We start from the raw sequence: 27,043 nt of genomic DNA, 5'->3' as shown, positions 1-27,043 counted from the left end.
AAGTGGCTGTACCAACTTGCTTTCCCACCAATAGTGTAAGATGGTTCCCCTTTCTCCATATCCTCTCCAACATTTGTTGTTTCCTGCCTTGTTAATTTTTGCCATTCTAACTGGTGTAAGGTGGTATCTCAATGTGGTTTTGATTTGAATTTTCCTGATGGCTAATGATGATGAACATTTTTTTATGTGTCTGTTAGCCATTTGTATGTCTTCGATTATCATATGGTTTCTTTTTTTTTCTAAAGATTTTATTTATTCACTTGAGACACAGAGATACAGAGAGAGAACATGAGCAAGGGGAGAGGGAGAAGCAGGCTCCCCGCTGAGCCAGGAGCCCAATGTGGGGCTCGATCCCAAGACCCTGGGATCATGAAATGAGCCAAAGGCAGATGCTCAACCATCTGAGCTACCCAGGCATCCCTATGGTTTCACTTATATGTGGAACATAAGGAATAGCATGGAGGACATTAGGAGAAGGGTGGGAAAATGAAGGGGGGAATTGGAGGGGGAGACGAACCATTAGAGACTATGGACTTCAAGAAACAAACTGAGGATTTCAGAGGGGAAGGGGGTGGAGGACGGGTTAACTTGATGATGGGTATTAAGGAGGGCACATATTGCAATGAGCACTGGGTATTATATGCAAGCAATGAATCATGGAACACTACATCAAAAAATAATGAAGTACTGTATGGTTATTAACATAACATAATTTTAAAAAAAGATGTTATGTGTTATCTGAAGCTACAGTCATCTCAAGGCTCAAATTGGGAAGAATCCACTTCACTCACATGGCTGTTGCTGGCCTCAAAGATTGACTTTTAAAGATCTCTTGATAGGGCATCCTCTCTAGATGGTAGCCAGCTTCTCCCAGAATGAACAATCCAAGAGATAGTAAGGGAGAACACACAAGACAGAAATCACTATTTTATAACTTAATCTCAAAAAGAATATGCCATTGTTTCTGCCATATTCATTTTCTTAGAAACAATTCAGTAAGCCAAGCCCACACTCAAGGGGAAAGGATTACACAAAGGCAGGAGTACTAGCAGGCAGTGACCACTGAGCATCATCTTGGAAACTGCCTACCACACGTGCTATCTACTAAAACTGAACAAAAGGCGTACCCTATAACTCAACAACTTCATTTCTAGGTATGACATTACAAAAACGCATGCATTTGTATACCAGAAAATATGTACAAAAATGTTCACAGCAGCATTATGCATAGTGGACAAAAACTACTAACAACCCAATGTCTATTGGAATGAATAAATCAATCATGATCTATTCATGCAGTGGAATACTTCACATTAAAGAAAATGAAGGAACTACTGTTATATGCAACATAATGTATAAAATAGCAAGTCCTGGCACATAAGAGTGCATAACACATATAAAAGTTCAAATAGAAAACTAGTCTATGATGTTAGAAGTCAGAATAAGTGATTATGGTTGGAGAGGAAAGGGGCTAGCGACTGGAAGTTAGCATGTGGGAGCCTTCTGGAGTGCTGGTAGTATTTAAGTTTCTTAATCTGGATAGTGTTATATGGGTGAGTTCACTTTGTGAAAGTTTGTACATTAGTGTTTTGTGTACTTTTTTGTATATATTTTATATTCAATTACACAGTATTAATAAAAGACGAAGCATGTCAAAAAAAGAAAAAAAAAGAAGCAGATTCGTTGGAGGCAGTATGGCCTAATGGGTAGGAGCATGGGCTCTGAAGTCAGACTGCCTTCCTGTATTTAAGTTCTGGTTCCACTATTCCTTGTTATGTGACTTTAGGCAAATTAATCTACCTGTATCTCAGTTAGCCTCATCTTCCAGTGAATTGGTGAGAGTACTTATATCTACCTCATAGTGTTAACATGAGACTAAATGAGACAAAGCTTGTCAACACACTTAGAGCACTGTTTAGCATTTAGTAGTCAGTATATATTAGCAAATATTATTCTATTTTATTATGTTTTATACTCAAGGATCCATATAGAGATACTAATAAGTAGAAACCAATATTACGGCCAAGAGTTAGCCTGAGAAAGAAGTAACTTCCCTTATATACATTCTTCTGTATAACTCTTATCAGTACCAGAACCAAGGGTTCCCCCACCATTAGATGCATATACAGGTATTGAGCCCTCCCTCTACAGAGCATTTGTTCACCTGTCATGGCTGATTTGATCTCCATGCAGAAAAAAAAAAGAGTCAGGAATCTGGTGGGGACTGGAGAGGGGTGTCTATTCTAATACCAAAATTGATCTGATTTGTATTTTATTTTAAATCATCTTTGAATGTTTATGTGTGGATTATTTAGTCTTTAGTTTGAACTATGAATATTTACATCCCATGTGAAAATACTGATAGACCTTTCCATCCCCAATAGGTACATTAGACACTAAAAAATGTTTGTTGCATTGAGTTAAAAAAATAATGATTCATTGGATATTAAACTTTGGGGAGTATTTCTAACATAAATGATCATTAGTGATACAGAGTTTGATTCCAAAACTGGAAAAGACATTACAGGTTGCAAACAAATGTTTTGTTGTTGTTTTGTTTTGTTTTTGGGGGGCTTTTGTTTTGTTTTGTTTTGTTTTGTTTTTGTTTTTGTTTAGTCAAAAATTAGTTTGGGAATATTGTTACTCCAAGCACGTATTCTTTAGTTCCATCCCAGATTCCTTTACTATTGGCTCAGCTAGAAGCATTTTTTTAAAAGATTTTATTTATTTATTTGAGAGAAAGAATGAGAGAGAGAGAGCACGTGAGAGGGGGGAGGGTCATAGGGAGAAGCAGACTCCCTGCTGAGCAGGGAGCCGATGCAGGACTCGATCCCGGGACTCCAGGATCATGACCTGAGCCGAAGGCAGTCGACTAACCAACTGAGCCACCCAGGTGCCCTCAGCTAGTAGCATTTGTATCTAATAACTAATATAGGTATAGCAGGAACTGGAAATTGCATTATGATCATTACGCTTGCAAGGCTATTCATCCTTCAGTTATATTACTGAGTGTGGCAAAATCCTGAGACCAAAAGAGGTAAAATACCTGACTGGTATGAAAATCTATTTCCTATTTGACAGTTAAGTACCTTATTTTTTTGTGGGAAGCTTTTTTTTAAGTTTTTATTTTAATTCCAGTTAATTAACATACAGTGTTATATTAATTTCAGGTGTTCAGTATAGTGATTCAACAATTCCATACATCATAGGATACTTTGTAATATGAGTGTGCCATAGTTTTTTCTGATAACAAATTTGAGAAATTTAAGTAGGAAGCTGTTATTTGGCTGTTTACCAGTACCATCTGATTAGCTCTGCTTTTTGTTTGGCCGAGCAGCTGGCAATTAATGAATTGATAGGAAATGGTCACAAGGCAGTGGCATTAACATGTGAACATCTGGTATTAAAGTTAATCAACACAGAGAGGGTTTTTATGATAATTTAAATTCACTGAAAAAAATCACTATTTGTGTCTTTATTTTAAATTCTATACTTGAAACTAATATTCCACTTTATTTTAACTAACTAGAATTTAAATAAAACTTGAAAAAGAAAAACAATGCTCTATGGAAAGACAAAGCAATTACTGTCTTTTAGAACATAAGGTGAAGATGCATTGAGTGAGAACTGAGGTGTGTGTGTGTGTGTGTGTGTGTGTGTGTGTGTGTGTGTGTGTGTGTGTGTGTTTGGGTGGGTGGCAGAGGTCCAAGCCCAAAACATAATTTGGAAGCCTTGTATTTTCCCACTGAACTACCCATTTTCCCAATCGAGGGCATTTGCAAGCTATGAACAGATATTATGACTGATTCTCTTAAGCTGTCAGCCTCTTCCAGAACAAGTTGATCTCATTGAAGATGTGAAAGGGTCCTTTGCCCTTATATAACATAGATCACATGTAGGGTATGCCTATGATTTTGGACTGTTTCATGGTTACATGTTCCAGATGCATCCCCAATCTGCCTATTTTTTTTTAATTCAAGGAAAACCTGCCATATTCACTTATGTTAACTTTAATAAAATTGTAAATTGGTGATTGTGGAACACAGACTAATTCTTTTTTTTATAATAAGGATTTATTTGTTTATTCAGTTTAGAGAGAGAGAGCATGAGCAGGGGTAGGGCCAGAAGGAGAGGGAGAGAGAATCCACAGTTTCCCTGCTAAGCACGGAGCCTAATGTCGGGCTTGATCCCAGGACCCCAAGATCATGATCTGAGCCAAAACCAAGAGTTGGCCACTTAACTGTCTGAGCCACCCAGGCACCCCCACAGACTAATTCTTAAACTGATTTGTAATGATCCATAAGTTGTCATGTTTCCAATATTATTCAGAAACCAAATTTGGGCCTCGTATTCTTCCTCAGGAATAGTAGTAACCCAAATTAGCAGCAACAATGAATAAACTTTTCATTTCCCTGTCCCTGATTTTATTATTAAAATCTGTCAAGTTACAATCTGTTCTGTTTCTGCAGGAACTCTGGCGACAGTACAGAAGAAGCACATCAATTTAATATAAAATATCAAGACAAATGCCTGGATAAAATATTTAGCACTCAGACAAACTTCCAAAAGCCACTCCTCAGTAGTGAACTGCCATTAAATCCTTTAGGAACTCATTAATAGATTAACATTTGGAAGTATAATTACAGTGAGAGTTGAATTCCAATTAAAAATAAAAAGACAAATTATATAATACATAATCACACTGAATACTTGATAATAATATAATAAAATGTCAGAGGTAACAATTTAACATTGATTGATACAGTTGTTAGTAAAGGGCAACTACACACATGTACACATACATATAAATACATGTTTAATATGCATTTATTAGTACTTCATACATTCCATGTATACCACCATATTTCCAAGGACATAAAGGAATATATTGAGATGAAATAAAGGATCTGCATGAAAATGGGCAGATTTGATACTTTACTGCCAATAAACTAAATCCTAAACCAAACTGACTGTGTTAAACCTTGTATAAAACTGAATTTTCTAAGCGTTGACCCTATTTTTTATTAAGGTTCAAGTGTACTTTCAAATGATTTAATATGATGAATGTCTCCTTTGACCATTTGTGATATATACCTCCCAAAAGGGGAAAAGTATGATAAAAGAGGGGATAGCATGTACTAATTAATAACATTTTCTGTAATGTTTCTTTCATTTTAGGCGTAAGCCTTGAACTATACATATATGCTAAAATCTGAGTTGTTATTACAGATAATTTTACTAATTGCAGGGGAAATGGGGATTTGATTGGGTAAGGATGTATCAATTTTGGAAATGTTTCCCCTTTGCTACTTTGAATCTGGAGAAGACCTGTAGTGTTTCAGAAGAGCTACAGCTGTTGTCAATGGGCCCAAATGAAATACATGAAGTGTAACAAGGTTGTAAAATCATAAATGCCAAATAAAATTAAGTCATCAATGACTAAAAATGATTGGGGTTTTAGAGTTGCAATTTTCGTTTTTAAATACCCCTATTGATTTGTTGCAAATACTGTTAACCCTGTATTTGGCAAATGATGAGTACATTATCACTTGTGTTCTCATTTGTAATAAAACAGATTAACTTGCTGTGAAATTTTAACTAGGCTGAGACACAACAGTAGCCACCTAATGAACCAAAGCACATTTCAGTTAAGTAGCTAAATAGATGCATACTGATTATAGGGATGAAAAATGGATCTGTTTACTTGCAAAGAAGAAATTGTTCATAGAACTATTAATTATTTAAGAGAAATTAAACATTTCCAGCTCTACACAGATATATATATATATTTTTAAACCCACCTAAGTCTTAATCAATATAAGGCACTGAGCTTATATAATACAGTTTACATGGTGAAAAAAGTCTGACCTCTGTGATGCCATAGGAAAACAATAACAATGTACTGAACCTTGATTGAATTTGGAAAGTGCAGGCAATGAAATCTTAAAGCAGATATATTACTTTATGCAAAATGTTACTGTCACTCTAAATCATGTTTTTTTAAATTATGTTGTTAGTCACCATACAGTACTTCATTATAAATCATTTTTTCAAAGTTAGTTTATTGTTTCACCTAATATGGTGTTGAAAATGTCAAAGACAGAGTTGAAGAGTAAGTTATTTGAGTTAATATTATTTGATCTTTTACTAATTTTAAGCATTTGGGGGGATCTTCCTTTATAGTATTGTATTTTTTCTCATTTTCATAGCATTTTTCTATTTGTGTAGATGTCCTTTCAACTTTTAAAAAAATTCAAAATGAGCTTTCATTTTTTATTAGGCAGAGTGGCCAAGAGCAAGTATCATTGTCAGTTGGATTCTCTTGTTTTTCCAAACAATCAATTTTATGAAACAACTTAAAAATTTTCCATTTTTATTATGGTGGCATATATTGCTGTGTGTATGACTCCTGTTTGTCACCATACAGTGATTTTGTTTGCTCAGTTCTATTTTTGTCTAGTAACTGCTGTACTTTGTCCCTGTCCATTTATTCAGATGCCCATGAAACTTAAATGTAGTTCATTGAATTACATATTTTTTCAACAAATTTTCAATGTTACAACTCAAAGACAAATACTGAATGTTCTACACTTTATATATGTATTTTGGCATAGAATCGTTGAGGACAGTGAAAGCCAAAAAAACAAAAAACAAAAACAAAACAATTTTGACCTTATATATAAAAATCCTTGCATTGGTGTGTGTTTGTGTTCATATACTATTTAAAGAACATATTTTTGACCATGACAGTTTAAGTTGAATTTCACAATCAATGAACTACTAGTCTTCTCAGAAAGTAAAAGAACGTAGTACAAAGGATATATATATATCTTGCTGTCTATCCCCATTCCATCACTCTGGAATACAAGTGTAATTATTTAGAAAATAAAATCTTGATTCTTTTCTTCTGCTTTGCTTATATGTTTCTTTTTATTTTGTGCTGTACGTGTAGTGTTACAACTAGATATTTATCTGTATAGTAAATATAAATGAAATGTATATTTCTATGTCTTAAAACATTTGTTTTTGAGGTATGACAACAGTTATAGAGCCTTTAAAGTGTAACATAAATTTATTATAATTATCAGTATTTAATTAGGATATAATATTGCAGCTAATATACTCAAAGTCTACTATTCATTTTATTAAAAATATCAGATGTTAATTATATGCTAAACAATAATATAAAACACCATTTAAAAACAAAACTACATTGATGATTGTATTAGTGTTTTATTTCTGCTATAACAAAATATGACAAATTTAGTGGCTTGTAACAATGCACATTTATTTTCTTATGGTTCTGTAAGTCGGATGTCTAACATAGACGCCACTGAGCTAAAATCAAGGTGTTGGCAGGGCTGCATTTCTTTCTGTAGCTTCCAGCAATGAATCCATTTCCTTGCTTTTCCACCTTCTAGAAGCCACCCACATTTCTTGCCTCCTGGTTCCCTTCATCCATCTTCAAAGCCAGAAAGGTTACATTTCTCTCATTATTCTTCCATAATATCTTCCTCTGACCTTCCCTTTCTGCCTCTAAGTGTAATTTATCTATCTCAATATTCTCAATCACATCTGAAAAATCCATTTACCATGTGATGTAACATATTCACATGTGATGCAACATATTTATAGGTCTCAGTCATTAGGATGTGGAGTGGCCATTTTGGGGGCCACTATTCTGCCTGCTACTATTCTGCCTGCTACAATGATAGACATTGCAAAATGTTAAATTCTGCTAATGAAATAATAAGCTTTAACTCTCGTGCTATTACTTTTGTATTTAAACAAACAACAGTTTTCTTTAGGGAATTTATAAATTTTAGGTCTCTCATGCAAAATCAATGTGAAAGTGTACAAGTACTTATTTGAAAAACAAATTCTTAATGTTATGATGATTAGAATACTGATGTAATTACAGATAATTATAACATTTAAGAAATTTATTATGGATGAACTAAATACTTTATAGAACAAACATTCTCTGTCCCAGCATGTCTATTACCTTGTCACATTTATTGCATATATGCATAAACATAGCAATTTGGTTCTTCTAGTGATTGAATTAATTGAATGATTGTCAGATTTATTCATCAAGTTGTGATGTATAAACATAGTGAATAATTTCAGAGTTTTATAGCAATATTCATAATCACAAAAGTCTTGAGAACTATAACAGTTACTGTAGAGGTATGTAAAATAAATGTTTTATTTTTATTCAAATTCATTATTTAAAACTATAAAAATCTAAATAATACTAAGCAATTGATATTGACAGGTTTTAGTGTTAGTTTGGAAAACCTATCATTGTGTCCTGTGACTACCAAACCATTTTGCTGGCAGAATTCAACATAAATTCTTAAGTTCTGATAGAGTGCATGTATATTGTTTCCGTAGTTTCCATAATTTTTATTTGTGCCAAAAGACTCAATATGTACCAGATGCCACTATTTGTGAGTTTTATTCCTAGGTTCTTAAGTTTTTACTTTTGGAAGATCTTCTTAGAGAGTAGGATCACCCTCCAGGCTTTGGCATATACTTTATATAAATTTAAGAGTTTACAATAATAGTAATCTTCACTGCATACCTATGTTCATAATTCTTCATGAATTTTCTAGGAAAGTAAATGGAAACTAACCTTTCTTGAACCTCTAACATATATCCAGCATGGCACTGAGCCCTTTCACGTTCTCTTATTTAGCCCTCATAATATCCCATTAATTTTACAAGAACAAAAAATATGTATTTGTCTAAAGATACACGTTTAAGATAAAGTATCATGAACATGCATGCTTTTGGGATAACTGAGAGGTCAACATTTCAAATATTATGGACTCAACCAACATGAAAAACTTGGTGAACAGATGGCATTTCCTGTTGTGTTTCCTTGTGTCAGGAAAGGATCCCAGAGAGTCCTTCTCCTGTTCCCTCTCTGGAAGAGAATCATCATCCTGGGAGTCAGACTTCCTCCCACCCCAGCAGCAGTGTGTCCAGCTCTCCCTCTCAGATGGATCACCATTCAGAGAGGATGGGTAAGTATCTCATCTAAAACAAAAAATTAAAAGATATCCTTTTGGGAATTTCTTCATTAGTCAATAGAAAGGGGAGAGCTGGGGGGGTTGATGCCTCCTTAATAAAAATAACTTTTTGAAGTGGTCATTTCTTTAGTGTTGAAGCAATATGAACAACAAAATGAAACTTAAAGTGTTAGAAATTTCCTCTCTGAAAGGGCCTTCATTTACTGTGTCACTGGATTCCATGGGAACAATATGATGGGATTTTTGTAGACTATTATGTTGGTTCAACATATTGATATTTAACAGATCACATGATACAATACACTTGTTACATTCACAGCATCTTTGAATAATGAAAGATAAAATATCTTTTAAACAGTTGATCTTTTAAGAGTGATTAAAAAGTGAATCAAGATATAATTTGCTACAATCTCAATAATTTGGATCAAAAATATTTAACATATTTTTCCCTTTGTTTATTTTTTATTATCTCAGAAGCCTTACATCATAGACACTATTCCAGAAATACTATAATGGTATTGTCAGTGATGTGGCATATTGGAGACTTGAATCTAGCCATAGTTCTGGCACTGAATAGCTATGAGACCTTGGGTATGTCACTTAAACATCATGAGTTTCTTTACCTAATATATGGAAATAATTACTGCCATGCCTAATGCACTGGATTTTTGTGAGGTCAAATGAAATAATATGTGGAAAAACACTTCAGAAGTTTAAAGTGCTAAGGAAATGTGAGGGATAAGCACTCTTATTTTCTGTGTGGCTTTACCTTGATTGTTTATCATCCCTTGCTGTCTGATTTTACTTAGGTACACAGATGTTACCAAGTGCATTCAGTCGTAACAAATTCTCATTTAGTATATAATAATTATGAACTAAATGAAATAGGTAAAATCTTTATTAATCTTTTGTATCTATACAATCCAATTTCTTAAATATACAGTTCCTTTAGGAAAAATGATTTCTGTTCCTCTTTTAGTCTTACTCTATAAAGATGTTCTTTATATGAACTCTAAGTTTTTATACACCATAATAGTGATTGCTTTAAGCCTCTCCAAAATAATGTTTTTTGTTTTTTTTTTTTTTTGTGGGTAGGAGAGGAATTTGAGGGATTAGCAGAGGTGTTAATTTCTGAATTTGTGCTGAGGAAGGATGAAGATTATTTCTCCCTTCTGGAAATTCATCCAAGTCTCATTTAGCCTGTCAATATTATATATTGTTTGTGGCTCATAGTAAGCGCAATGAGTCTCAAATCTGGTACCCCATTATAATCAATCATGGAACATTTACAGATCTGAATGCCCAGGTTACATCATCAGAGTCTGATTTACCTCGTCTGGAATAGAGCCTGGCAGCACTGCTTTGTTTTGATTTTCAGTGTCTCCTCATGATATTCTAATGTGCAACCAGAGTTAAGAACCACTGAGCTAGAACGTGAGGTTAGTGGCCCTAAGGGAGTAAGTTAAATTCCTGGAAAAGGTGATGGGTCTTCTAGCTTTACTTTATCACAGCTTTTGGGACACAGACTACCTGGTTGTTACAACTGTGTGCAACTGATTTAAGGGAGTCTGAGCAAGAAAAGCAGATAGAGCCAGATACCATTAACGAATCAAGAAACCAAAACACACATTATTCTGTCAGGATAATCTTTGTATTAATGAGGGGTGGGGGAGAGGGAAAAGGGAGAGAGAGAATTATTTGAGGGCTGGCTAAGAGCAAAACACATAGGGAAATATACTATGTGATAGATATATTGTAAGGGAATAGTATCTTACACTTAGAAATAAAATCAAATATTTCTAAAACAATATAATATTCTAAAAAATATATTAACCACATAAAACATTTCTAATTCCACTGGCAGTAATTAGGCTGTCTATGCACATTCCCAGGTGTCCAAGCATGATTGTGAGATTGTCTATAAACAAAAAAAGAAAAAAAAGTTTGAGGATTTTTGGTTTAAAGTGACCATATTTTATTTATAGAGCAATAAAATGTTTTTGTTATTTTATTTTATTTTTTTATTATTATGTTATGTTAATCACCATACATTACATCATTAGTTTTTGATATAGTGTTCCATGATTCATTGTTTGCATATAACACCCAGTGCTCCATACAGAACGTGCCCTCTTTAACACCCATCAGACTAACCCATCCACCCACCCCCCTCCCCTAGAGAACCCTCAGTTTGTTTCTCAGAGTCCATAGTCTCTCATGGTTCATCTCCCCCTCCGATTTCCCCCCTTCATTCTTCCCCTCCTACTATCTTCTTTTTTTTTAAAAAACATATAATGTATTATTTGTTTCAGAGATACAGGTCTGTGAATATAATGTTTTTAAAAAGATTTTATTAATTTATTTGAGAGAGAGAGACAGAGATAGCAAGAGAGAGCATGAGCAGGGAGGAGAGGGAAAGCAGGCTCCCCACTGAGTAGGGAGCTCGATGTGGGGCTCGGCCCCAGGACCCTGGGATCATGACCTGAGCCAAAGGCAGACACTTAACTGACTGAGCCACCCAGGAGCCCCTAGCAATATAATGATTTAAAAAAATATAACAAATGAGAATTAAATGATAAACTATGAAAATTGGCATGCTTTTCCTTTTTCAATATAAATGGTTTGTGAAGAAGCATCTATAATAATTACCAGAAAGTTATACTTTACCTATTAATTTTGATATATGTATTTGTAAAAAAAAACTCAATAAAGTGAGTTATCGGTAATGATTTTAAACTCATGAAATTAAGTGATAAATTCTTTCTAGAAACATTTTGGGAACTATATTATTAATTATGCAGGTAAATAGTGAATTTGCATATGAATTTAAAAGAGCAAACATTTAAAATGATTTAAAAATATGTGGGCAATTTTATATGCACTATATATTAATTCCACTTTAAAAATTCACATGACTGAGCAGTTTATTGATTTTTAAATTACATAATCATCAAACCAACACAAATGATTCCACTGTTTCAGATAGAGATATATGCAATTCTTGTTAGTTGTTATTGGAGTAAAATAGTTATTTATATAATACTTTTCTACCTTTCTTTTGGGTGTTTTGCAAGAAAATTACTCATTTTTTTCTTTTATTTATAGCTATGATGCCCAACAATAGAGAGGAACTTACTGTTGATCAGGATAATGGACCAAACATCAAAAAATTCCAAAGGGATAATAAAGGTAAAATGATTTTTGCTTATTTGTTGCACATATAAATATTAGATAGTAACTGAATTAACATGCCAGTGCTGTATCTTGCAACCACATTTCCTAAACAGAATAGATTTATACTGGCTTCAGATAAATTATTTTAGTAGTAAAAAAAAAATACACTTACCTGAAGCTTGTTTATTTAATGTTAATAAATTACATATCAGCCTGAAGTTTTTCTGTGCTTGTGGTTGGAAACTTCACTTTATGCTCTTTCATTATGCCTGATCAGAAACATCTGACATATATATGCACTTTGTTAACTATGTTTAAATGACTCACCATTTGATAGTTACATTTGAAAAACTGAGTTGCTGTAATGGAGAAAAGATATTACCCCAACAATCAAAAGAGATTTTTAAAATATATGCTTATTTGGGCATTTCAAATGAAAGCTTAGGAAGTTACTCCAACCAAGTATTTACCTAGAATATTGATAGCTATGATGTAAATCTAGATTTTGATCCACTGAGGTACATGTATCATCTCTGCCCAGTATATAGTTTTGTTTCTTAGGATATCAGTTTAAAGGTAAGGAGAGTAAGAATTTCAAAGTCATGCTATCTTTTTTTAATTTAATTTAATTTTATTATGTTATGTTAGTCACCATACAATACATCATTAGTTTTTGATGTAGTGATCCATGATTCACTGTTTTCGTATAACACCCAGGGCTCCATGCAGTATGTGCCCTTCTTAATACCCATCACCGGGCTAACCCATCACCCCACCCCCCTCCCTATAAAACTCATAGTTTGTTTCATGGAGTCCATAGTCTCTCATGGTTCATCTCTCCCTCCGATTCCCTCCCCCCTTCATTTTTCCCTTCCTCCTCCTAATGTCCACCATGCTATTCCTTATGTTCCACAAACAAGTGAAACCATATAATAATTGACTTTCTCTGCTTACTTATTTCACTTAGCATAATCTCCTCCAATCCCACCCATGTTGATGTAAAAGTTGGGTATTCATTCTTTCTGATGGCTGAGTAGTATTCCATTGTACATATGAACCACATCTTCTTTATCCATTCGTCTATTGAAGGGCATCCCAGCTCTTTCCACAGTGTGGCTATTGCAGACATTGCTGCTATGAACATTGGGGTGCATATGGCCCTTCTTTTCACTACATCTGTGTCTTTGAGGTAAATACCCAGGAGTGCAATTGCTGGGTCATAGGGTAGCTCTATTTTTAATTTTTTGAGGAACTTCCACACTGTTTTCAAAAGTGGCTGTACCAACTTGCATTCCCACCAACAGTGGAAGAGGGTTCCCCTTTCTCTGCAAACTCTCCAACATTTGTTGTTTCTTGTCTTGTCCATTTTTACCATTCTAACTGGTATGAGGTGGTATCTCATTGTGGTTTTGATTTGAATTTCCCAGATGGCTAATGATGATGAGCATTTTTTCATGTTTGTTAGTAATTTGTATGTCTTCTTTGGAGAAGTGTCTGTTCATGTCTTCTGAGCATTTTTTTGATCTGATTATTTAGTTTTTGGGTGTTGAGTTTGAGAAGTTTTTCATAAATCTTGGAAATCAGCACTTTGTCTGTAGTGTCATTTGCAAATATCTTCTCCCATTCTGTGGGTTGCCTGTTTGTTTTGTTGACTGTTTCCTTTGCTGTGCAGAAGCTTTTAATCTTGATGAAGTCCCAAAAGTTCAATTTTGCTTTTGCTTCACTAGCCTTTGGAGTTATATCTTGAAGAATTTACCATAGCTGATGTCGAAGAGGTTACTGCCTATGTTCTCCTCTAGGATTTTGATGGATTCCTGTCTCACATTGAGGTCTTTCATCCACTTTGAGTTTATCTTTGTGTATGGTGTTAGAGAATGTTCGAGTTTCATTCTTTTGTATATAGCTGTCCAATGTTTCCAGCAGCATTTATTGAAGAGACTGTCTTTTTTCCATTGCATATTTTTTCCTGCTTTGTTGAAGATTATGTGACCATAGAGTTGAGGGTCCATATCTGGGCTCTCTATTCTGTTCCATTGGTCTATATGTCTCTTTTTGTGCCAGTACCATGCTGTCTTGGTGATCATTGCTTTGGATTATTGCTTGAAATCAGGCAACATGATGCCCCCAGCTTTGTTTTTCCTTTTCAACATTTCCTTGGCGATTTGGGGTCTTTTCTGATTCCATACAAGTTTTTGGATTGCTTGTTCCAGCACTTTGAAAAATGTCACTGGAATTTTGATCAGGATAGCCTTGAAGGTATAGATTTCTCTGGGTAGCATAGACATTCTAACAATGTTTATTCTTCTAATCCATGAGCATGGAATGTTTTTCCATCTTTTTGTGTCTTCTACAATTTCTTTCATGAGTGCTCTGTAGTTCCTAGAGTATAGATCCTTTACCTCTTTGGTTAGGTTTATTGTGAGGTATCTTATGTTTTTGGGTGCTATTGTAAATGGAATCAATTCTCTAATTTCTCTTTCTACAGTTGCGTTGTTAGTGTATAAGAAAGCAACTGATTTCTGTGCATTGATTTTTGTATCCTGTCACATTACTGAATTGCTGTATGAGTTCTAGTAATTTGGGGGTGGAGTCTTTGGGTTTTCTACATAAAGTATCCTGTCTTCTGCGAAGAGAGAGAGTGACTTCCTCCTTACCAATTTGAATACTTTATTTCTTTCTGTTGTCTGACTGCTGTGGCTAAGACTTCTAGTACTATGTTGAACAATAGTGGTGAGAGTGGGCATCCTTGACATTTTCCTGATCTTAAGGGAAAAGCTCTCATCTTTTCCCCATTGAGGACGCTATTCACTGTGGGTTTTTCACAGATGGGTTTTATGAACTTGAGGAATGTTCCCTCTAACTCTATACTCTGAAGAGTTTTAATCAGGAAAGGATGTTGTATGTTGTCAAATGCTATTTCTGCATCAATTGAGAGGACCATATGGTTCTTCTCTCTCCTCTTATTAATGTGTTCTCTCACATTGATTGATTTGTGAATGTTGAACCACCCTTGCATCCCAGGGATAAATCCCACTTGGTTGTTGTGGATGATTCTTTTAATGTATTGTTGGATCCTATTAGCTAGGATTTTGTTGAGCATTTTGGAATCCATATTCATCAGGGATATCAGTCTGAAATTATCCTTTTTGATTGGCTCTTTGCCTGGTTTAGGGATCAAGGTCATGCTGGCCTCATAGAATGAGTCTGGAAGCTTTCCTTCCATCTCTATATTTTGAAACAGCTTCAGGAAAATAAATATCATTTCTTCTTTGAATGTTTGGTAGAGTTCCCCAGGGAATCCATCAGGCCGTGGACTCTTGTTTTTTGGGAGGTTTTGGATCACTGCTTCAATGTCGTTACTGGTTATTGGCCTATTCAAGTTGTTGGTTTCTTCCTGTTTCAGTCTTGGCAGTTTATAGGTTTCCCAGAAAGCATCCATTTCTTCCATGTTGCTTAATTTATTGGCATAGAGTTGTTAATAATAATTTCTAATAATTGTTTCTATTTCCTTGGTGTTAGTTGTGATCTCTCCCCATTCATTCATAATTTTATCGATTTGGGTCCTTTCTTTTTTTTTTTTGGATAAGTCTGGCCAGTGGTTTATTGATCTTATTAATGCTTCCAAAGAACCAAATTCTAGTTTGTTGATCTGATCTACTGTGTTTCTGGTTTCTAATTCATTGGTCTCTACTCTAATCTTAATTATTTCTCTTCTAAAGCATGGCTTAGGCATCATTTGTTGCTTTTTCTCTAGTTCTTTAAGGTGTAAAGTTAGTTGGTGAATTCAGGATTTTTCTTTTCTTTTCTTTTCTTTTTTTTTTTTGGTGAGGCTTGGATAGCTATGTGTTTCCCCCTTAGGACTGCCTTTGCGGTATCCCATAGATTTTGGACTGATGTGTTTTCATTCTCATTGGTGTCCGTGAATTGTTTAAGTTCTTCTTTGATTTCCTGGTTGACCCAAACATTCTTGAGCAGAGTGGTCTTTAGCTTCCAAGTGTTTGAATTTCTGCCAAAGTTTTTCTTATGATTGAGTTCCAGTTTTAAAGCATTGTGGTCTGAGAGTATGCAGGTAATAATCTCAATCTTTTGGTATCAGTTGAGACCTGATTTGTGACCCAGTATGTGGTCTATTCTGGAGAAAGTTCCATGTGCACTCGAGAAGAATGAGTATTCTGTTGTTTTAAGGTGTAATGTTCTGTATATATCTATGAGGTCCATTTGGACCAGTGTGTCATTCAAAGTTCTTGTTTCTTTGTTGATTTTCTGCTTAGATGATCTGTCTATTGCTGAGAGTGGAATATTGAGGTCTCCTACACTTAACTTATTTTTATCAATATGACTCTTTATTTTGGTTAACAGTTGGCTTATGTAGATGGCTGCTCCCATGTTGGGGGCATAGATATTTACAATTGTTAGATCTTCTTTTTGGATAGACCCCTAAGAATGATATAGTGTCCTTCTGTGTTTCTAACTACAGTATTTAGCTTAAAATCTAATTTGTATGATATAAGAATTGTTACCTCAGCTTTCTTTTGATGTCCCTTGGCATGGAAGATGGACCTCCATCACTTCACTTTCAGTCTGCATGTATCTTTAGGTTCAAAATGATTCTCTTTTAGACAGCATATGGTTGGGTCTTATCTTTTTATCCAATCTGCCACCCTGTGCCATTTTATGGGAGCATTTAGGCCATTCATGTTGAGAGTGATTATTGAGAGATATGAACTTATTGTCATCTTGTTGCCTGTGAAGTCCTTGTTTTTATAGATTGTCTCTCTAAATTTCTGTTCTATATCACTCTTGGGGTCTTTCTCCTTTTATAGAATCCCCCTTAACATTTGTTTCAGGGCCGGCTTAGTGGTCACATATTTTTTCATTTTGTGCTGGTCTTGGAAGCTCTGTATCTCTCCATCCATTCTACATGACAGCCTTGCTAGATAAAGTATTCTTGGCTGCATATTCTTCTCGTTTAGTACCCTGAATATGTCTTCCCAGGCCTTTCTGGCTTGCCAGGTCTCTACAGATAGGTCTGACGTTATTGTGATGTTCTTCCCTCTTTACATAAGGAATCTCTTCCCCCTAACTTCCCTTAAGATGGTTTCCTTGCTTCTAAGATTTGTGAGTTTTATCATTACATGCTGGGGCATTGGCGTGTTTTCCTTGATCTTGGGAGGGGGTCCTCTGCCTCTAAGACACGAATGTTTCTTTCTTTCCCCAGATTAGGGAAGTTCTCAGCTATGATTTGCTCAAATATATCTTCTAGTCCTCTCTCTCTCTTCACCCACTCAGGGATCCCAATATTTTGACGTTGGAATGTTTCATGGTGTCACTTATTTCTCTGATTTTCTTTTCATGGATTTTAAGTTGTTTCTTCTGGCCTCCTCTTTATCCTTCTTTTCTATCAGTTGGTCTTCTAGATCACTAGTTCATTCTGCCTCGTTTACCCCAGCTGTTAGATTATCTAGATTAGATTGGATTTCATTGATAGAATTTTTAAATTCTGCCAGTTCAACTTTCATTTCTGTCCTTAGAAACTCTATAGTGCCATTAATCAATTTCTCCTTTCTAGCTATTGTCTTCACAACTGCTACCCTGAATTCCATTTCCGACCTCTTGGTTATATCTGTATCCATTTGTAAATCTGGCAGATGTCACAGTCTCTGATTCTTTCCTATTTTGGGGGTTCCTCCTCCCAGTCATTCTGTTAAGGGGTGTTTGAGGGAATGTACAGAGTCCAAATTATTGACCATAACCCAAGCAAGGTGCACCTGTTTTATAGGGACCTTAGGGTTGCTGGCCTCTTGTTCTCCCAGCCTGTCTTCTGGGAAAGTGGCCTGCTGCACTGTTACTCAGGCAACCCTGTTTGGGCAGAGTTGCCCTGCCCCCTGTGGGGGCAGGATGGGATCAGTGAAAACTGGTTATGGGGGCTTTTTTTCTCTGGTGGCTTTCCACGTCTCTTCCTAGTGTCAGAGTAGAGGAGATCATTTCCAACCCTCTGCCTCAGAACAGAGAGATCACAGTCTGTTCTTCAGTGAACTCTCCAAGCCACACTATCTCTATTTCTGTCTATGCTGCTAAAAACTGCAGTGTCCTGGGTTGTGCACCCCTCAGCAGTACTCCCAATCTTCACTTCCAGGTGAGGGGATGTCTTTGCCCTTTGTTCTCCTAAAACCACCAGCCACCCCCTGTTCACATGGGCGGCCCCCCTGCTCCAGGTTTCAGTCCAGGGGGGTTGCCCTAAAGGTCTTTCCCCACTGGTACTGGTCCGCAAGTCTGTGCCCTGTCCCCATCTCGGGAGGCCATCGCTCACCAGCAGTGCAGGATTCCAATGGCTGGGCTCCCTCACTCTTCCTTTTATCTTAAGTTATGTGCCCTTGGAATTACATCTCCTCACTTCATACTTCGAAACCAACTGCCTGCGATATTCTGTTTGTAGAGATCCAGATCTATCTTCTTACATATCAGGCTGATTTCATGGGTGTTCAGAGTGGTCTGGTGGATATCCAGCTCAGTTCCAGGGACTGGTTGGAATAGGGTCCCCTACTCATCTGCCATCTTTTCTTCTTCAAAGTCATGCTATCTTGATATGAAAACTGAGTACAATTTTGTTTAAAAAGCTAAAAGTAAGAGAAAAAGAAAACATATTGGCATATACTATAAGCTATATATTATGTCTGTCATTGTGAATTAAACAGTAACTTTAAGCTAAAGAGCATAAGCTAACACATAATTTATCAGTTCACCAAATGGTTTGTTTGCACTTCAGTATAAGGTGTATTTTTCTATCTCTATTAAAGTTACACATAATATATAGAAAAAAGACTCCAGGAACTGAAGAGTTAATGGAGAAATTTATTTTTCTTCTCTAGACTGAACTTGCTTCTTAATTACATAGATGAGCATTTTAGTTAGAATGTGGAATAATGTATGATTTTAATTTCATTGATCCATGGTTGGTTTCCTTGCCATATGTTTAGTCATTTCTTATCCAAATGCTGAAAGGCTATGCCCTCTGGGGCTTCAAGATGTAAATGATTGATTTCAGAATACTTGCCAGAATGGAAGAATCCAGTTTTAGTATATTAGAATACCCAAGCTCTTATACAGGTAATGGAATTCTAGTTAAAGATGCAATTTCATTCTTAACCCAGCAACAATTTGTTCCTGAGACCTCTTTACCACCAAGTCATGATTATTTGGAGGACAGTGTGGTAGTAAAATAACTTTTCTAGGAAAATCTCAAGCTGTACATGGTACATGTGATTCTATCAGAAATGCAAAACCCATTAGTTAAAATGGCATTTAGGGCTGGCCTGTGTGCTACAGTGCTCAAGTGCACACTACTGTGTCTTATGAAAAATAAACTCGAGCGCTAGTACAGATGTACAGTAACTTATTTTCATAAAATACACAGTAGTATGTACAGGAATTTCTGAATCATTTGCTGTGGAATGGCAGTTTTACTCATTACAATCAAATACGTTGGTCAGACATTCTGATAAGGACATTAATAGTTAGGAGTGGCATATTAAACTGCATCCAGGTTATAGTGGAAAGCTTTCTTTTAAATGAGATTTTTGGGGCGCCTGGGTGGCTCAGTTGATTAAGCGACTGCCTTCAGCTCAGGTCATGATCCTGGAGTCCCGGGATCGAGTCCCACATCGGGCTCCCTGCTCAGCAGGGGTCTGTTTCTCCTTCTGATCCTCTTCCCTCTGACCCTCTTCCCTCTCGTGCTCTCTATCTCTCATTCTCTCTCTCTCAAATAAATAAATAAAATCTTTAAAAATAAATAAATAAATAAATGAGATTTTTGGTGTCAAACTCTACCGGTTATATATGTGATACTAAGATAAAATATATTTTCTTCAAAAGATTTGAGTTATTAAAAGAAAATGAAGTTAAAGTAGAAGTCTCAACATTATTAAATTTGACAAGAAAGCAGTTTATACAACTGTGGCAAACATATGTTTTCACATCTGCTTTGAGTAATATCATCATGATTTAAAAAATGATTTATAATTCTGGAAATTCTAAAATACCACTTTGCTATTATGTGGAAATTTCAGAAAAATGAAGAAATACCATTAGAGAAAGCTTCATGTAACCCACCTCTTGCTGTACCTTGTAAAACTGGGTGACAGTGCAATACATGTCTCTATAATTTACATTTCCCCTTGAATTTTCATATGTAGACATTTCCATCTCTGTATAGTCTGGGCTTTCCTGGAAATGATGTCCATTTAGAGTGTGTCCAAAATGACTTACCAAAATTGGTATTTTAGTTTTGACTCAAGTATTTTGACTAAACTGACTGATCAGTTAAGAAAAACCTTTAATTTTATTTTTTTCACAGACTTTGTCAAACAAATTGAGCAAATCAAGTGTATGTTATAACATTCTGTTACACGGCTTTTAACAGTCAGTTCTGGAATTCTTTAGAGCAGTTGTGACTATTCACTGTAGTTTAAACCATGTGGAAGCAAAAGCACAAAGCAAGATCATGTTCCCATGGCAGCCCAAGCCACTAGCAGGAATGGAGGTTTTTGATATTTTGCATTTTGTATTGAATTTATTTATTGATAACTTCACATGTGCAAGAAGTACTGATGATCAAGTCTAGAATTCTATAGAAACAGTGGAAAAATAAATTTATCATCTAGCTCAAGATCTGAGTCCACTGGATCATTACATTTTAAAATCAGTCCACAGGCTATAGATTAGAAGCTAATAATTTTAACTTCCTTTGATCATAAGAATCTAAAGTATATTTCATCTAGGATAAAAGTATTAGCATGTTTGTTTTTATGCAAATGGACTAATTTCAGTTTAGAGCAGGATTTGGGCTAAATATTGACACTATAATATTTTAAATGTTCTCTATTCAATCAAATGTTTTTCTCTTTTCATTACTGAGACAATGTTAGATACTACACTAAAACTTTCAGACCAAGTGGCACTATTTAGGTGTTGAGAAATGAATATTGACTCTTTCTAAAATAGAAAATATATTTTCTGAATATCATATTATCTTGAATAAGAGAGACAAATGTATTGAGCCAACTAAAATACAAACATCATTACAAATAAACTTTGTGATGAAGCTAAAATACATAAAGGAAGGTGGAATATATAGTTTCACGCATTTTATGTGATTTTTTTCAGTGATTCTAAATAGAAATGAGAGGATAAAAGGACTTATCTCACTGGAAATTTTCTTAGCAAGAATTTTGCCTTGGTTAAACCTCATTGGCTATGATACTTGCACTACACAAAGTTTGGAAATTTTCTTTGAATTAACTTCATTTAATTTTTTTTATTTAGAAACAATTGTAGATTGACAATAAGTTTCAAAAAGAATACAGAAAGATCTTGTGTTTCCTTCAAATATTTCTCCCAATAGCAATATCTTACATAATTATAACATGAAAGTCAGAAAATTTACATTGCTATAACCACATACTTTATTCATATTTCACCAGTTTTACCTACAATCATTGGTGTGTATGTCTGTGTGTGTATCTTTCTATGGAATTATACCACATGTATAGATTTGTGTAACCACCACCACAAATCTATACATGTTCCATCACCACAGAGTTCTCTCCTGCTATTCCCTTATTGTCTATCCCTACCCCATGATCCTTAACTTCTGAGAACCACTAATCTGTTTTCTGTCTCTATAATTCCATCATTCTAAAATGTTCTAAAAATGGAATCATACATTATATGACTTTTTGAGATTAGCTTGTATTTCACTCAGCATAATTCTCTTAATATTCATCCAATGTGTTGCACGTGTCAATAATTTTTCCATTTTGTTGCTGAGTAGTTGTGTAACCATTCATCCATTGTAGGATATCTTGTTTCCAATTTTTCCATGTTATTAATAAGGCTCCTATGAACATTTATGTATAAGTGTTTTTGTAATATAACTTTCATTTCTCTGGGACAAATGCCCAAAAGTGCAATTGCTGGGTCACATAGTAAGTGTATATAGATTACAACAAACTGCCAAATTGTCATTCAGAGTAGCTGGGCCATATTTATACTCCCAACAGCAATATATGAGTGTTCCAAGTTTTCCACATCCTTGCCAGCATTTTGTGTTGTCCTTTTTTTGTTTTTTAAAGTTAGCTGTTCTCATAGGTGTGTGTATTGATATCATTGTGATTTTAATTTGCATTTCTCTAATGACTAGTGATATTGAGCCCCTTTGTCTGTATATCCTTTTTGTTGAAACATCTCGTCATGTCTTATCCCCATTTTCTAACTGGGTTTCTTGTTTTCATATTGCTGAAATTTGAGAGTTCTTTTTTTTCTTACATATTTTTTTTATGTTATGTTAATCACCCTGTATCACATCACAAGTTTTTGATGTACTGTTCCATGATTCATTGTTTGTGTATAACACCCAATGCTCCATTCAGTACGTGCCTTCTTTAAGGCTAACCCATCCCCCCATCCCCCTCACCCCCCTCCCCTCTAGAACCTTCAGTTTGTTTCTCAGAGTCCATAGTCTCTCATGGTTTGTCTCCCCCTCCAATTTCCCCCCGTTTATTTTTCCCTTCCTGCTATCTTTTTTTTTTTAACATATAATGTATTATTTGTTTCAGAAGTACAGGTCTGTGATTCAACAGTCTTACACAATTCACAGCACTCACCATAGCACATACCCTCCCCAATGTCTATCACCCAGCCACCTGATCCCTCCCACCCCCCCACTCCAGCAACCCTCAATTTGTTTCCTGAGATTAAGAATTCCTCATATCAGTGAGATCATATGATACATGTTTGTCTCTGATTTACTTATTTTGCTCAGCATAATACCCTCCAGTTACATCTACGTCATTGCAAATGGCAAGATTTCATTCCTTTGGATAGCTGCATAATATTCTATTATATATATATATATATATATATATATATATATATATATATATATCACATCTTCTTTATCCATTCATCTGTCTATGGACATCTTGAAATTTGAGAGTTCTAACATATTCTAGATACAAGTCCAGTAGGCAAAGATAACTCCCATCAAAATCAAGAAAACAGGCCAACACCAAAATATATTGTAGTAAAATATGCAAAATACAGAGATAAGGAAAAACTAATGAAAGCAGAAAGGGAAAAGAAATCCCTAAATTATAAGGGAAGACAAATAAGATTAGCAGCAGATATCTCCACAGAAACTTATAGGCCAGAACACAGTTGCATTGTATATTCAATGTGCTGAATGGGAAAAATCTGCAGCCAAGAATACTATCCAGCAAGGCTGTCCCTCAGAATACAAGCAGAGATAGTTTCCCAGACAAACAAAAAACAAGATAAAATAAAAGAGTTCATGATCACTAAACCAGCCCTGTAAGAACCGTTAAAGGTAAATCTTTGAGTGGTAAAGAAAGACAAAAACAACAAAGACTAGAAAGAATCAGAGAAAATCTCCAGAAACACTGACTTTACAGGTAATACAGTAACACTAAATTCATATCTATCAACAATCACTCTGAATGTAAATGGACTAAATGAACCAATCAAAAGACATAGGGTATCAGAATGAATTTTTAAAAAAGACCCATCTATATACTGCTTACAAAAGATTCATTTTAGACCTAAAGACACCTCCAGAATGAAAGTGAGGGGATGGAGAACCATTTATCATGCTAATGGACATCAAAAGAAACTCAGATTATCAACATTTATATCAGGGAAACTAGATTTTAAACCGAAGACTGTAACAAGAGTTGAAGAAGGGCACTATGTCATAATAAAGGGGTCTATCCAATGAGAAGATCTAAAAATTGTAAATAATTATGCCCCCAACTTGGGAGCACCCAAATACATAAATCAATTAATAACAAATATAAAGGAACTCATTGATAATAATACAATAATAGTAGGGGATTTTAACACCCCACTTACAGCAATGGACAGATTAAGCAGAAAATCAACAAGGAAAAATGACTTTGAATGACCCACTGGAACAGATCACCTTAACAGATATATTCAGAATATTTCATCTTAAAACAGCAGAATACACATTATTTTTGAGTGCACATGGGTATTCTCCAGAATAGATCACACACAGAGTCACAAATCAGGCCTTAACAAATACAAAAAGATTGAAGTCATACTATGCTTATTTTGGGGCCACAGTGCTATGAAACTTGAAGTCAACCACAAGAAAAAAATTGGAAAGACCATAAATATATGCAGGGTAAGGAACGTTCTACTAAAGAATAAATTGGTTTACCAGGATGTTAAAGAAAAAATAAAAAAGTACATGGAAACAAATGAAAATAAAAATATGATGGTCCGAAACATTGGGGATGCAGCAAAAGTGGTCCAAAGATGGAAGTATATAGCAATACATGTTTACCTCGGGAAGCAAAAAATATTTCAAACACACAACCTTTCACCTAAAGAAGCTAGAAAAGGAAAGCAAATGAAGCCTAAAGCCAGCAGAAGAAGGTAAATAATAAATATTAGAGCAGAAATAAACATTATGAAAAAACTCCAGCAAAACAGATCAGTGAAACTAGGAGCTGGTTTTCTGAAAAAAATAACAAAATTGATAAGCCCCTGGCCAGACTTACCAAAAGGAAAAGAGAAAGGATCCAAATAAATAAAATCACAAATGAGAGAGGAGAGATCACAACCAACAGCACAGAAATACAAACAATTATAAAGGAATATTGTGAAAAATTAGATGCTAACAAATTGAACAACTGGGAAGAAATGGATAAGTTCCTAGAAACATATAAACTACAAAAGCTTAAACAGGAAGAAATACAAAACCTGAACAGACCCATAACCAGCAAAGAAATTGAAACAGTAATCAAAAATCTGCCAGCAAACAAAAGTCCAGGGCCAGATGGCTTCCCAATAGAATTCTTCCAAACATTTAAAAAGATTAATACATATTCTTCTCAAACAATTCCAAAAAAAATAGAAAGGGAAGGAAAACCTCCAAAGTCATTCTATGAGGCCAGCATTAGATTGATTCCAAAACCAGACAAAGACCTCACTAAAAAGGGGAATTACAGGCCAGTATCCCTGAATGAACGTGGAAGCAAAAATTCTCAACAAGATACTAGGGCATTAAATCCAACCATACATTAAAAGAATTATTCACAGCAACCAAGTGGGATTTATTCTTGGGCAGTGAGGGTGGTTCAATATTCACAAATCAATCAATGTGAAACACATAAATAAAAAAAGATAAGAACCATATGATCCTCTTGTTGGATGCAGAAAAAGCATTTGACAAAGTACAGCATCCATGCTTGATTAAAACCTTCAAGAAAGTAGCACTGGGTGTTATGAACAAACAATGAATCATGGAACACTGCACCAAAAACTAATGATGTAATATATGGTGATTAACATAACAATAAAAAATTAAAAGAAAAAGAAAAAGAAATAAAACCTTCAAGAAAGTAAGGATACAGGGAACATAATTCAACCTCATAAAGGGCATATACAAAAAACACACATGTAATATCATCCTCAACAGGGAAAAACTGAGAGCTTTTCCTCTATGGATGTCCACTCTCATCACAGTTATTAAACATAGTACTGGAAGTCCTAGCCTCAGTAATCAGACAACAAAAAGAAATAAAAAGTATCCAAATCAGCAAGGAAGAAGTCAAACATTCACTATTCATAGATGGCTTGATACTCTACATAGAAAACACAAAAGACTCCACCAAAAAGTTGCTGCAAATGATATACAGATTCAGAAAAGTCACAGGATACAAAATCAATGTACAGAAAACTGTTGCATTTTATACACCAATAATGAAGCACCAGAAAGAGAAATTGATGAATCAATCCCATTTACAATTGCACCAAGACTATACGATACCTAGGAATAAACTGAACCAAAGAGGTAAAAGATCTGTATTCTGAAAACTATACAAACTTATGAAAGAAATTGGACATGACACAAAGAAATGGAAAAAAAAATATTCCATGCTTATGGATTGGAAGAACAAGTATTGTTAAAATGTCTATACTACCCAAAGCAATCCATTTAATGCAATCCCTGTCAAAGTACCACCAACATTTTTCACAGAGCTAGAACAAATAATCCTAAATTTTTTATGGGACCATAAAATTTCTTGGATAGCCAAAGCAGTCTTGAAAAAGAAAAGCAAAGCTGGAGGCATCAGAATTCTGGACTTCAAACTATATTACAAAGCTGTAAGTCATCAGCTGCAGTATGGTACTGACACAAAAACAGATACATAGATCAATGGAACAGAATAGAAAACCCAGTAATGCACTCACAGCTATATGGTCAACTAATCTTTGACAAATCAGGGAAGAGTATCCAATGGAAAAAAGTCTCTTCAACAAATGGTGTTGGGAAAACTGGACAGCAACATGCAGAAGAATGAAACCAGACCACTTTGTTACACCACACACAAAAATAAATTCAATAAGGATGAAAGACCTAGATGTGAGGCCTAAATTATAAAATTCTAGAAAAGACTACAGGCAATAACTTCTCTGACATCTACTGAAGCATTTTTTTTTCTAGATAAGTCCCCTGTGGCAAGGGAAACAAAAGCAAAAATGAACTATTGGGACTTTTTCAAGATAAAAAGCTTCTGCAGAAGTGAAGGAAACAATCAACAAAACTAAAAGGCAGCCTACAGAATTGGAGACAATATTTGCAAATGGCATATCTGGTAAAGGGTTAGTATTCAAAATCCATAAAGAACTTATCAAACTCAACACCCAAAAAACAAATAATCCAGTTAAGAAATGGCAGAGGACATGAATAGATATTTTTCTAAAGAAGACATACAAACAGCAAACAG

General features: G+C 35.0%; 1 protein-coding gene across 1 annotated transcript in view; it reads left to right on the top strand.

The window, feature by feature from the left end:
• The window catches only part of DACH2 (dachshund family transcription factor 2), a 902,406-nt gene that overhangs the window by 782,607 nt on the left and 92,756 nt on the right, over positions 1-27,043 (top strand). The window contains exons 7-8 of the mRNA XM_028101436.2: positions 8,897-9,032; positions 12,144-12,227. Of these exons, the coding sequence (XP_027957237.2) occupies positions 8,897-9,032; positions 12,144-12,227 (220 nt within the window). The remainder of the gene's footprint in view (positions 1-8,896; positions 9,033-12,143; positions 12,228-27,043) is intronic.

The sequence above is a fragment of the Eumetopias jubatus genome, unplaced genomic scaffold, assembly GCF_037043125.1.
Source record: "Eumetopias jubatus isolate StellerSeaLion01/CBP00866 unplaced genomic scaffold, mEumJub1_p1.0 scaffold_11, whole genome shotgun sequence".
Lineage (NCBI taxonomy): Eukaryota > Metazoa > Chordata > Mammalia > Carnivora > Otariidae > Eumetopias > Eumetopias jubatus.
Note: the sequence above shows the minus strand (reverse complement) of the source record. Positions and strands in the feature narration are given on the sequence as shown.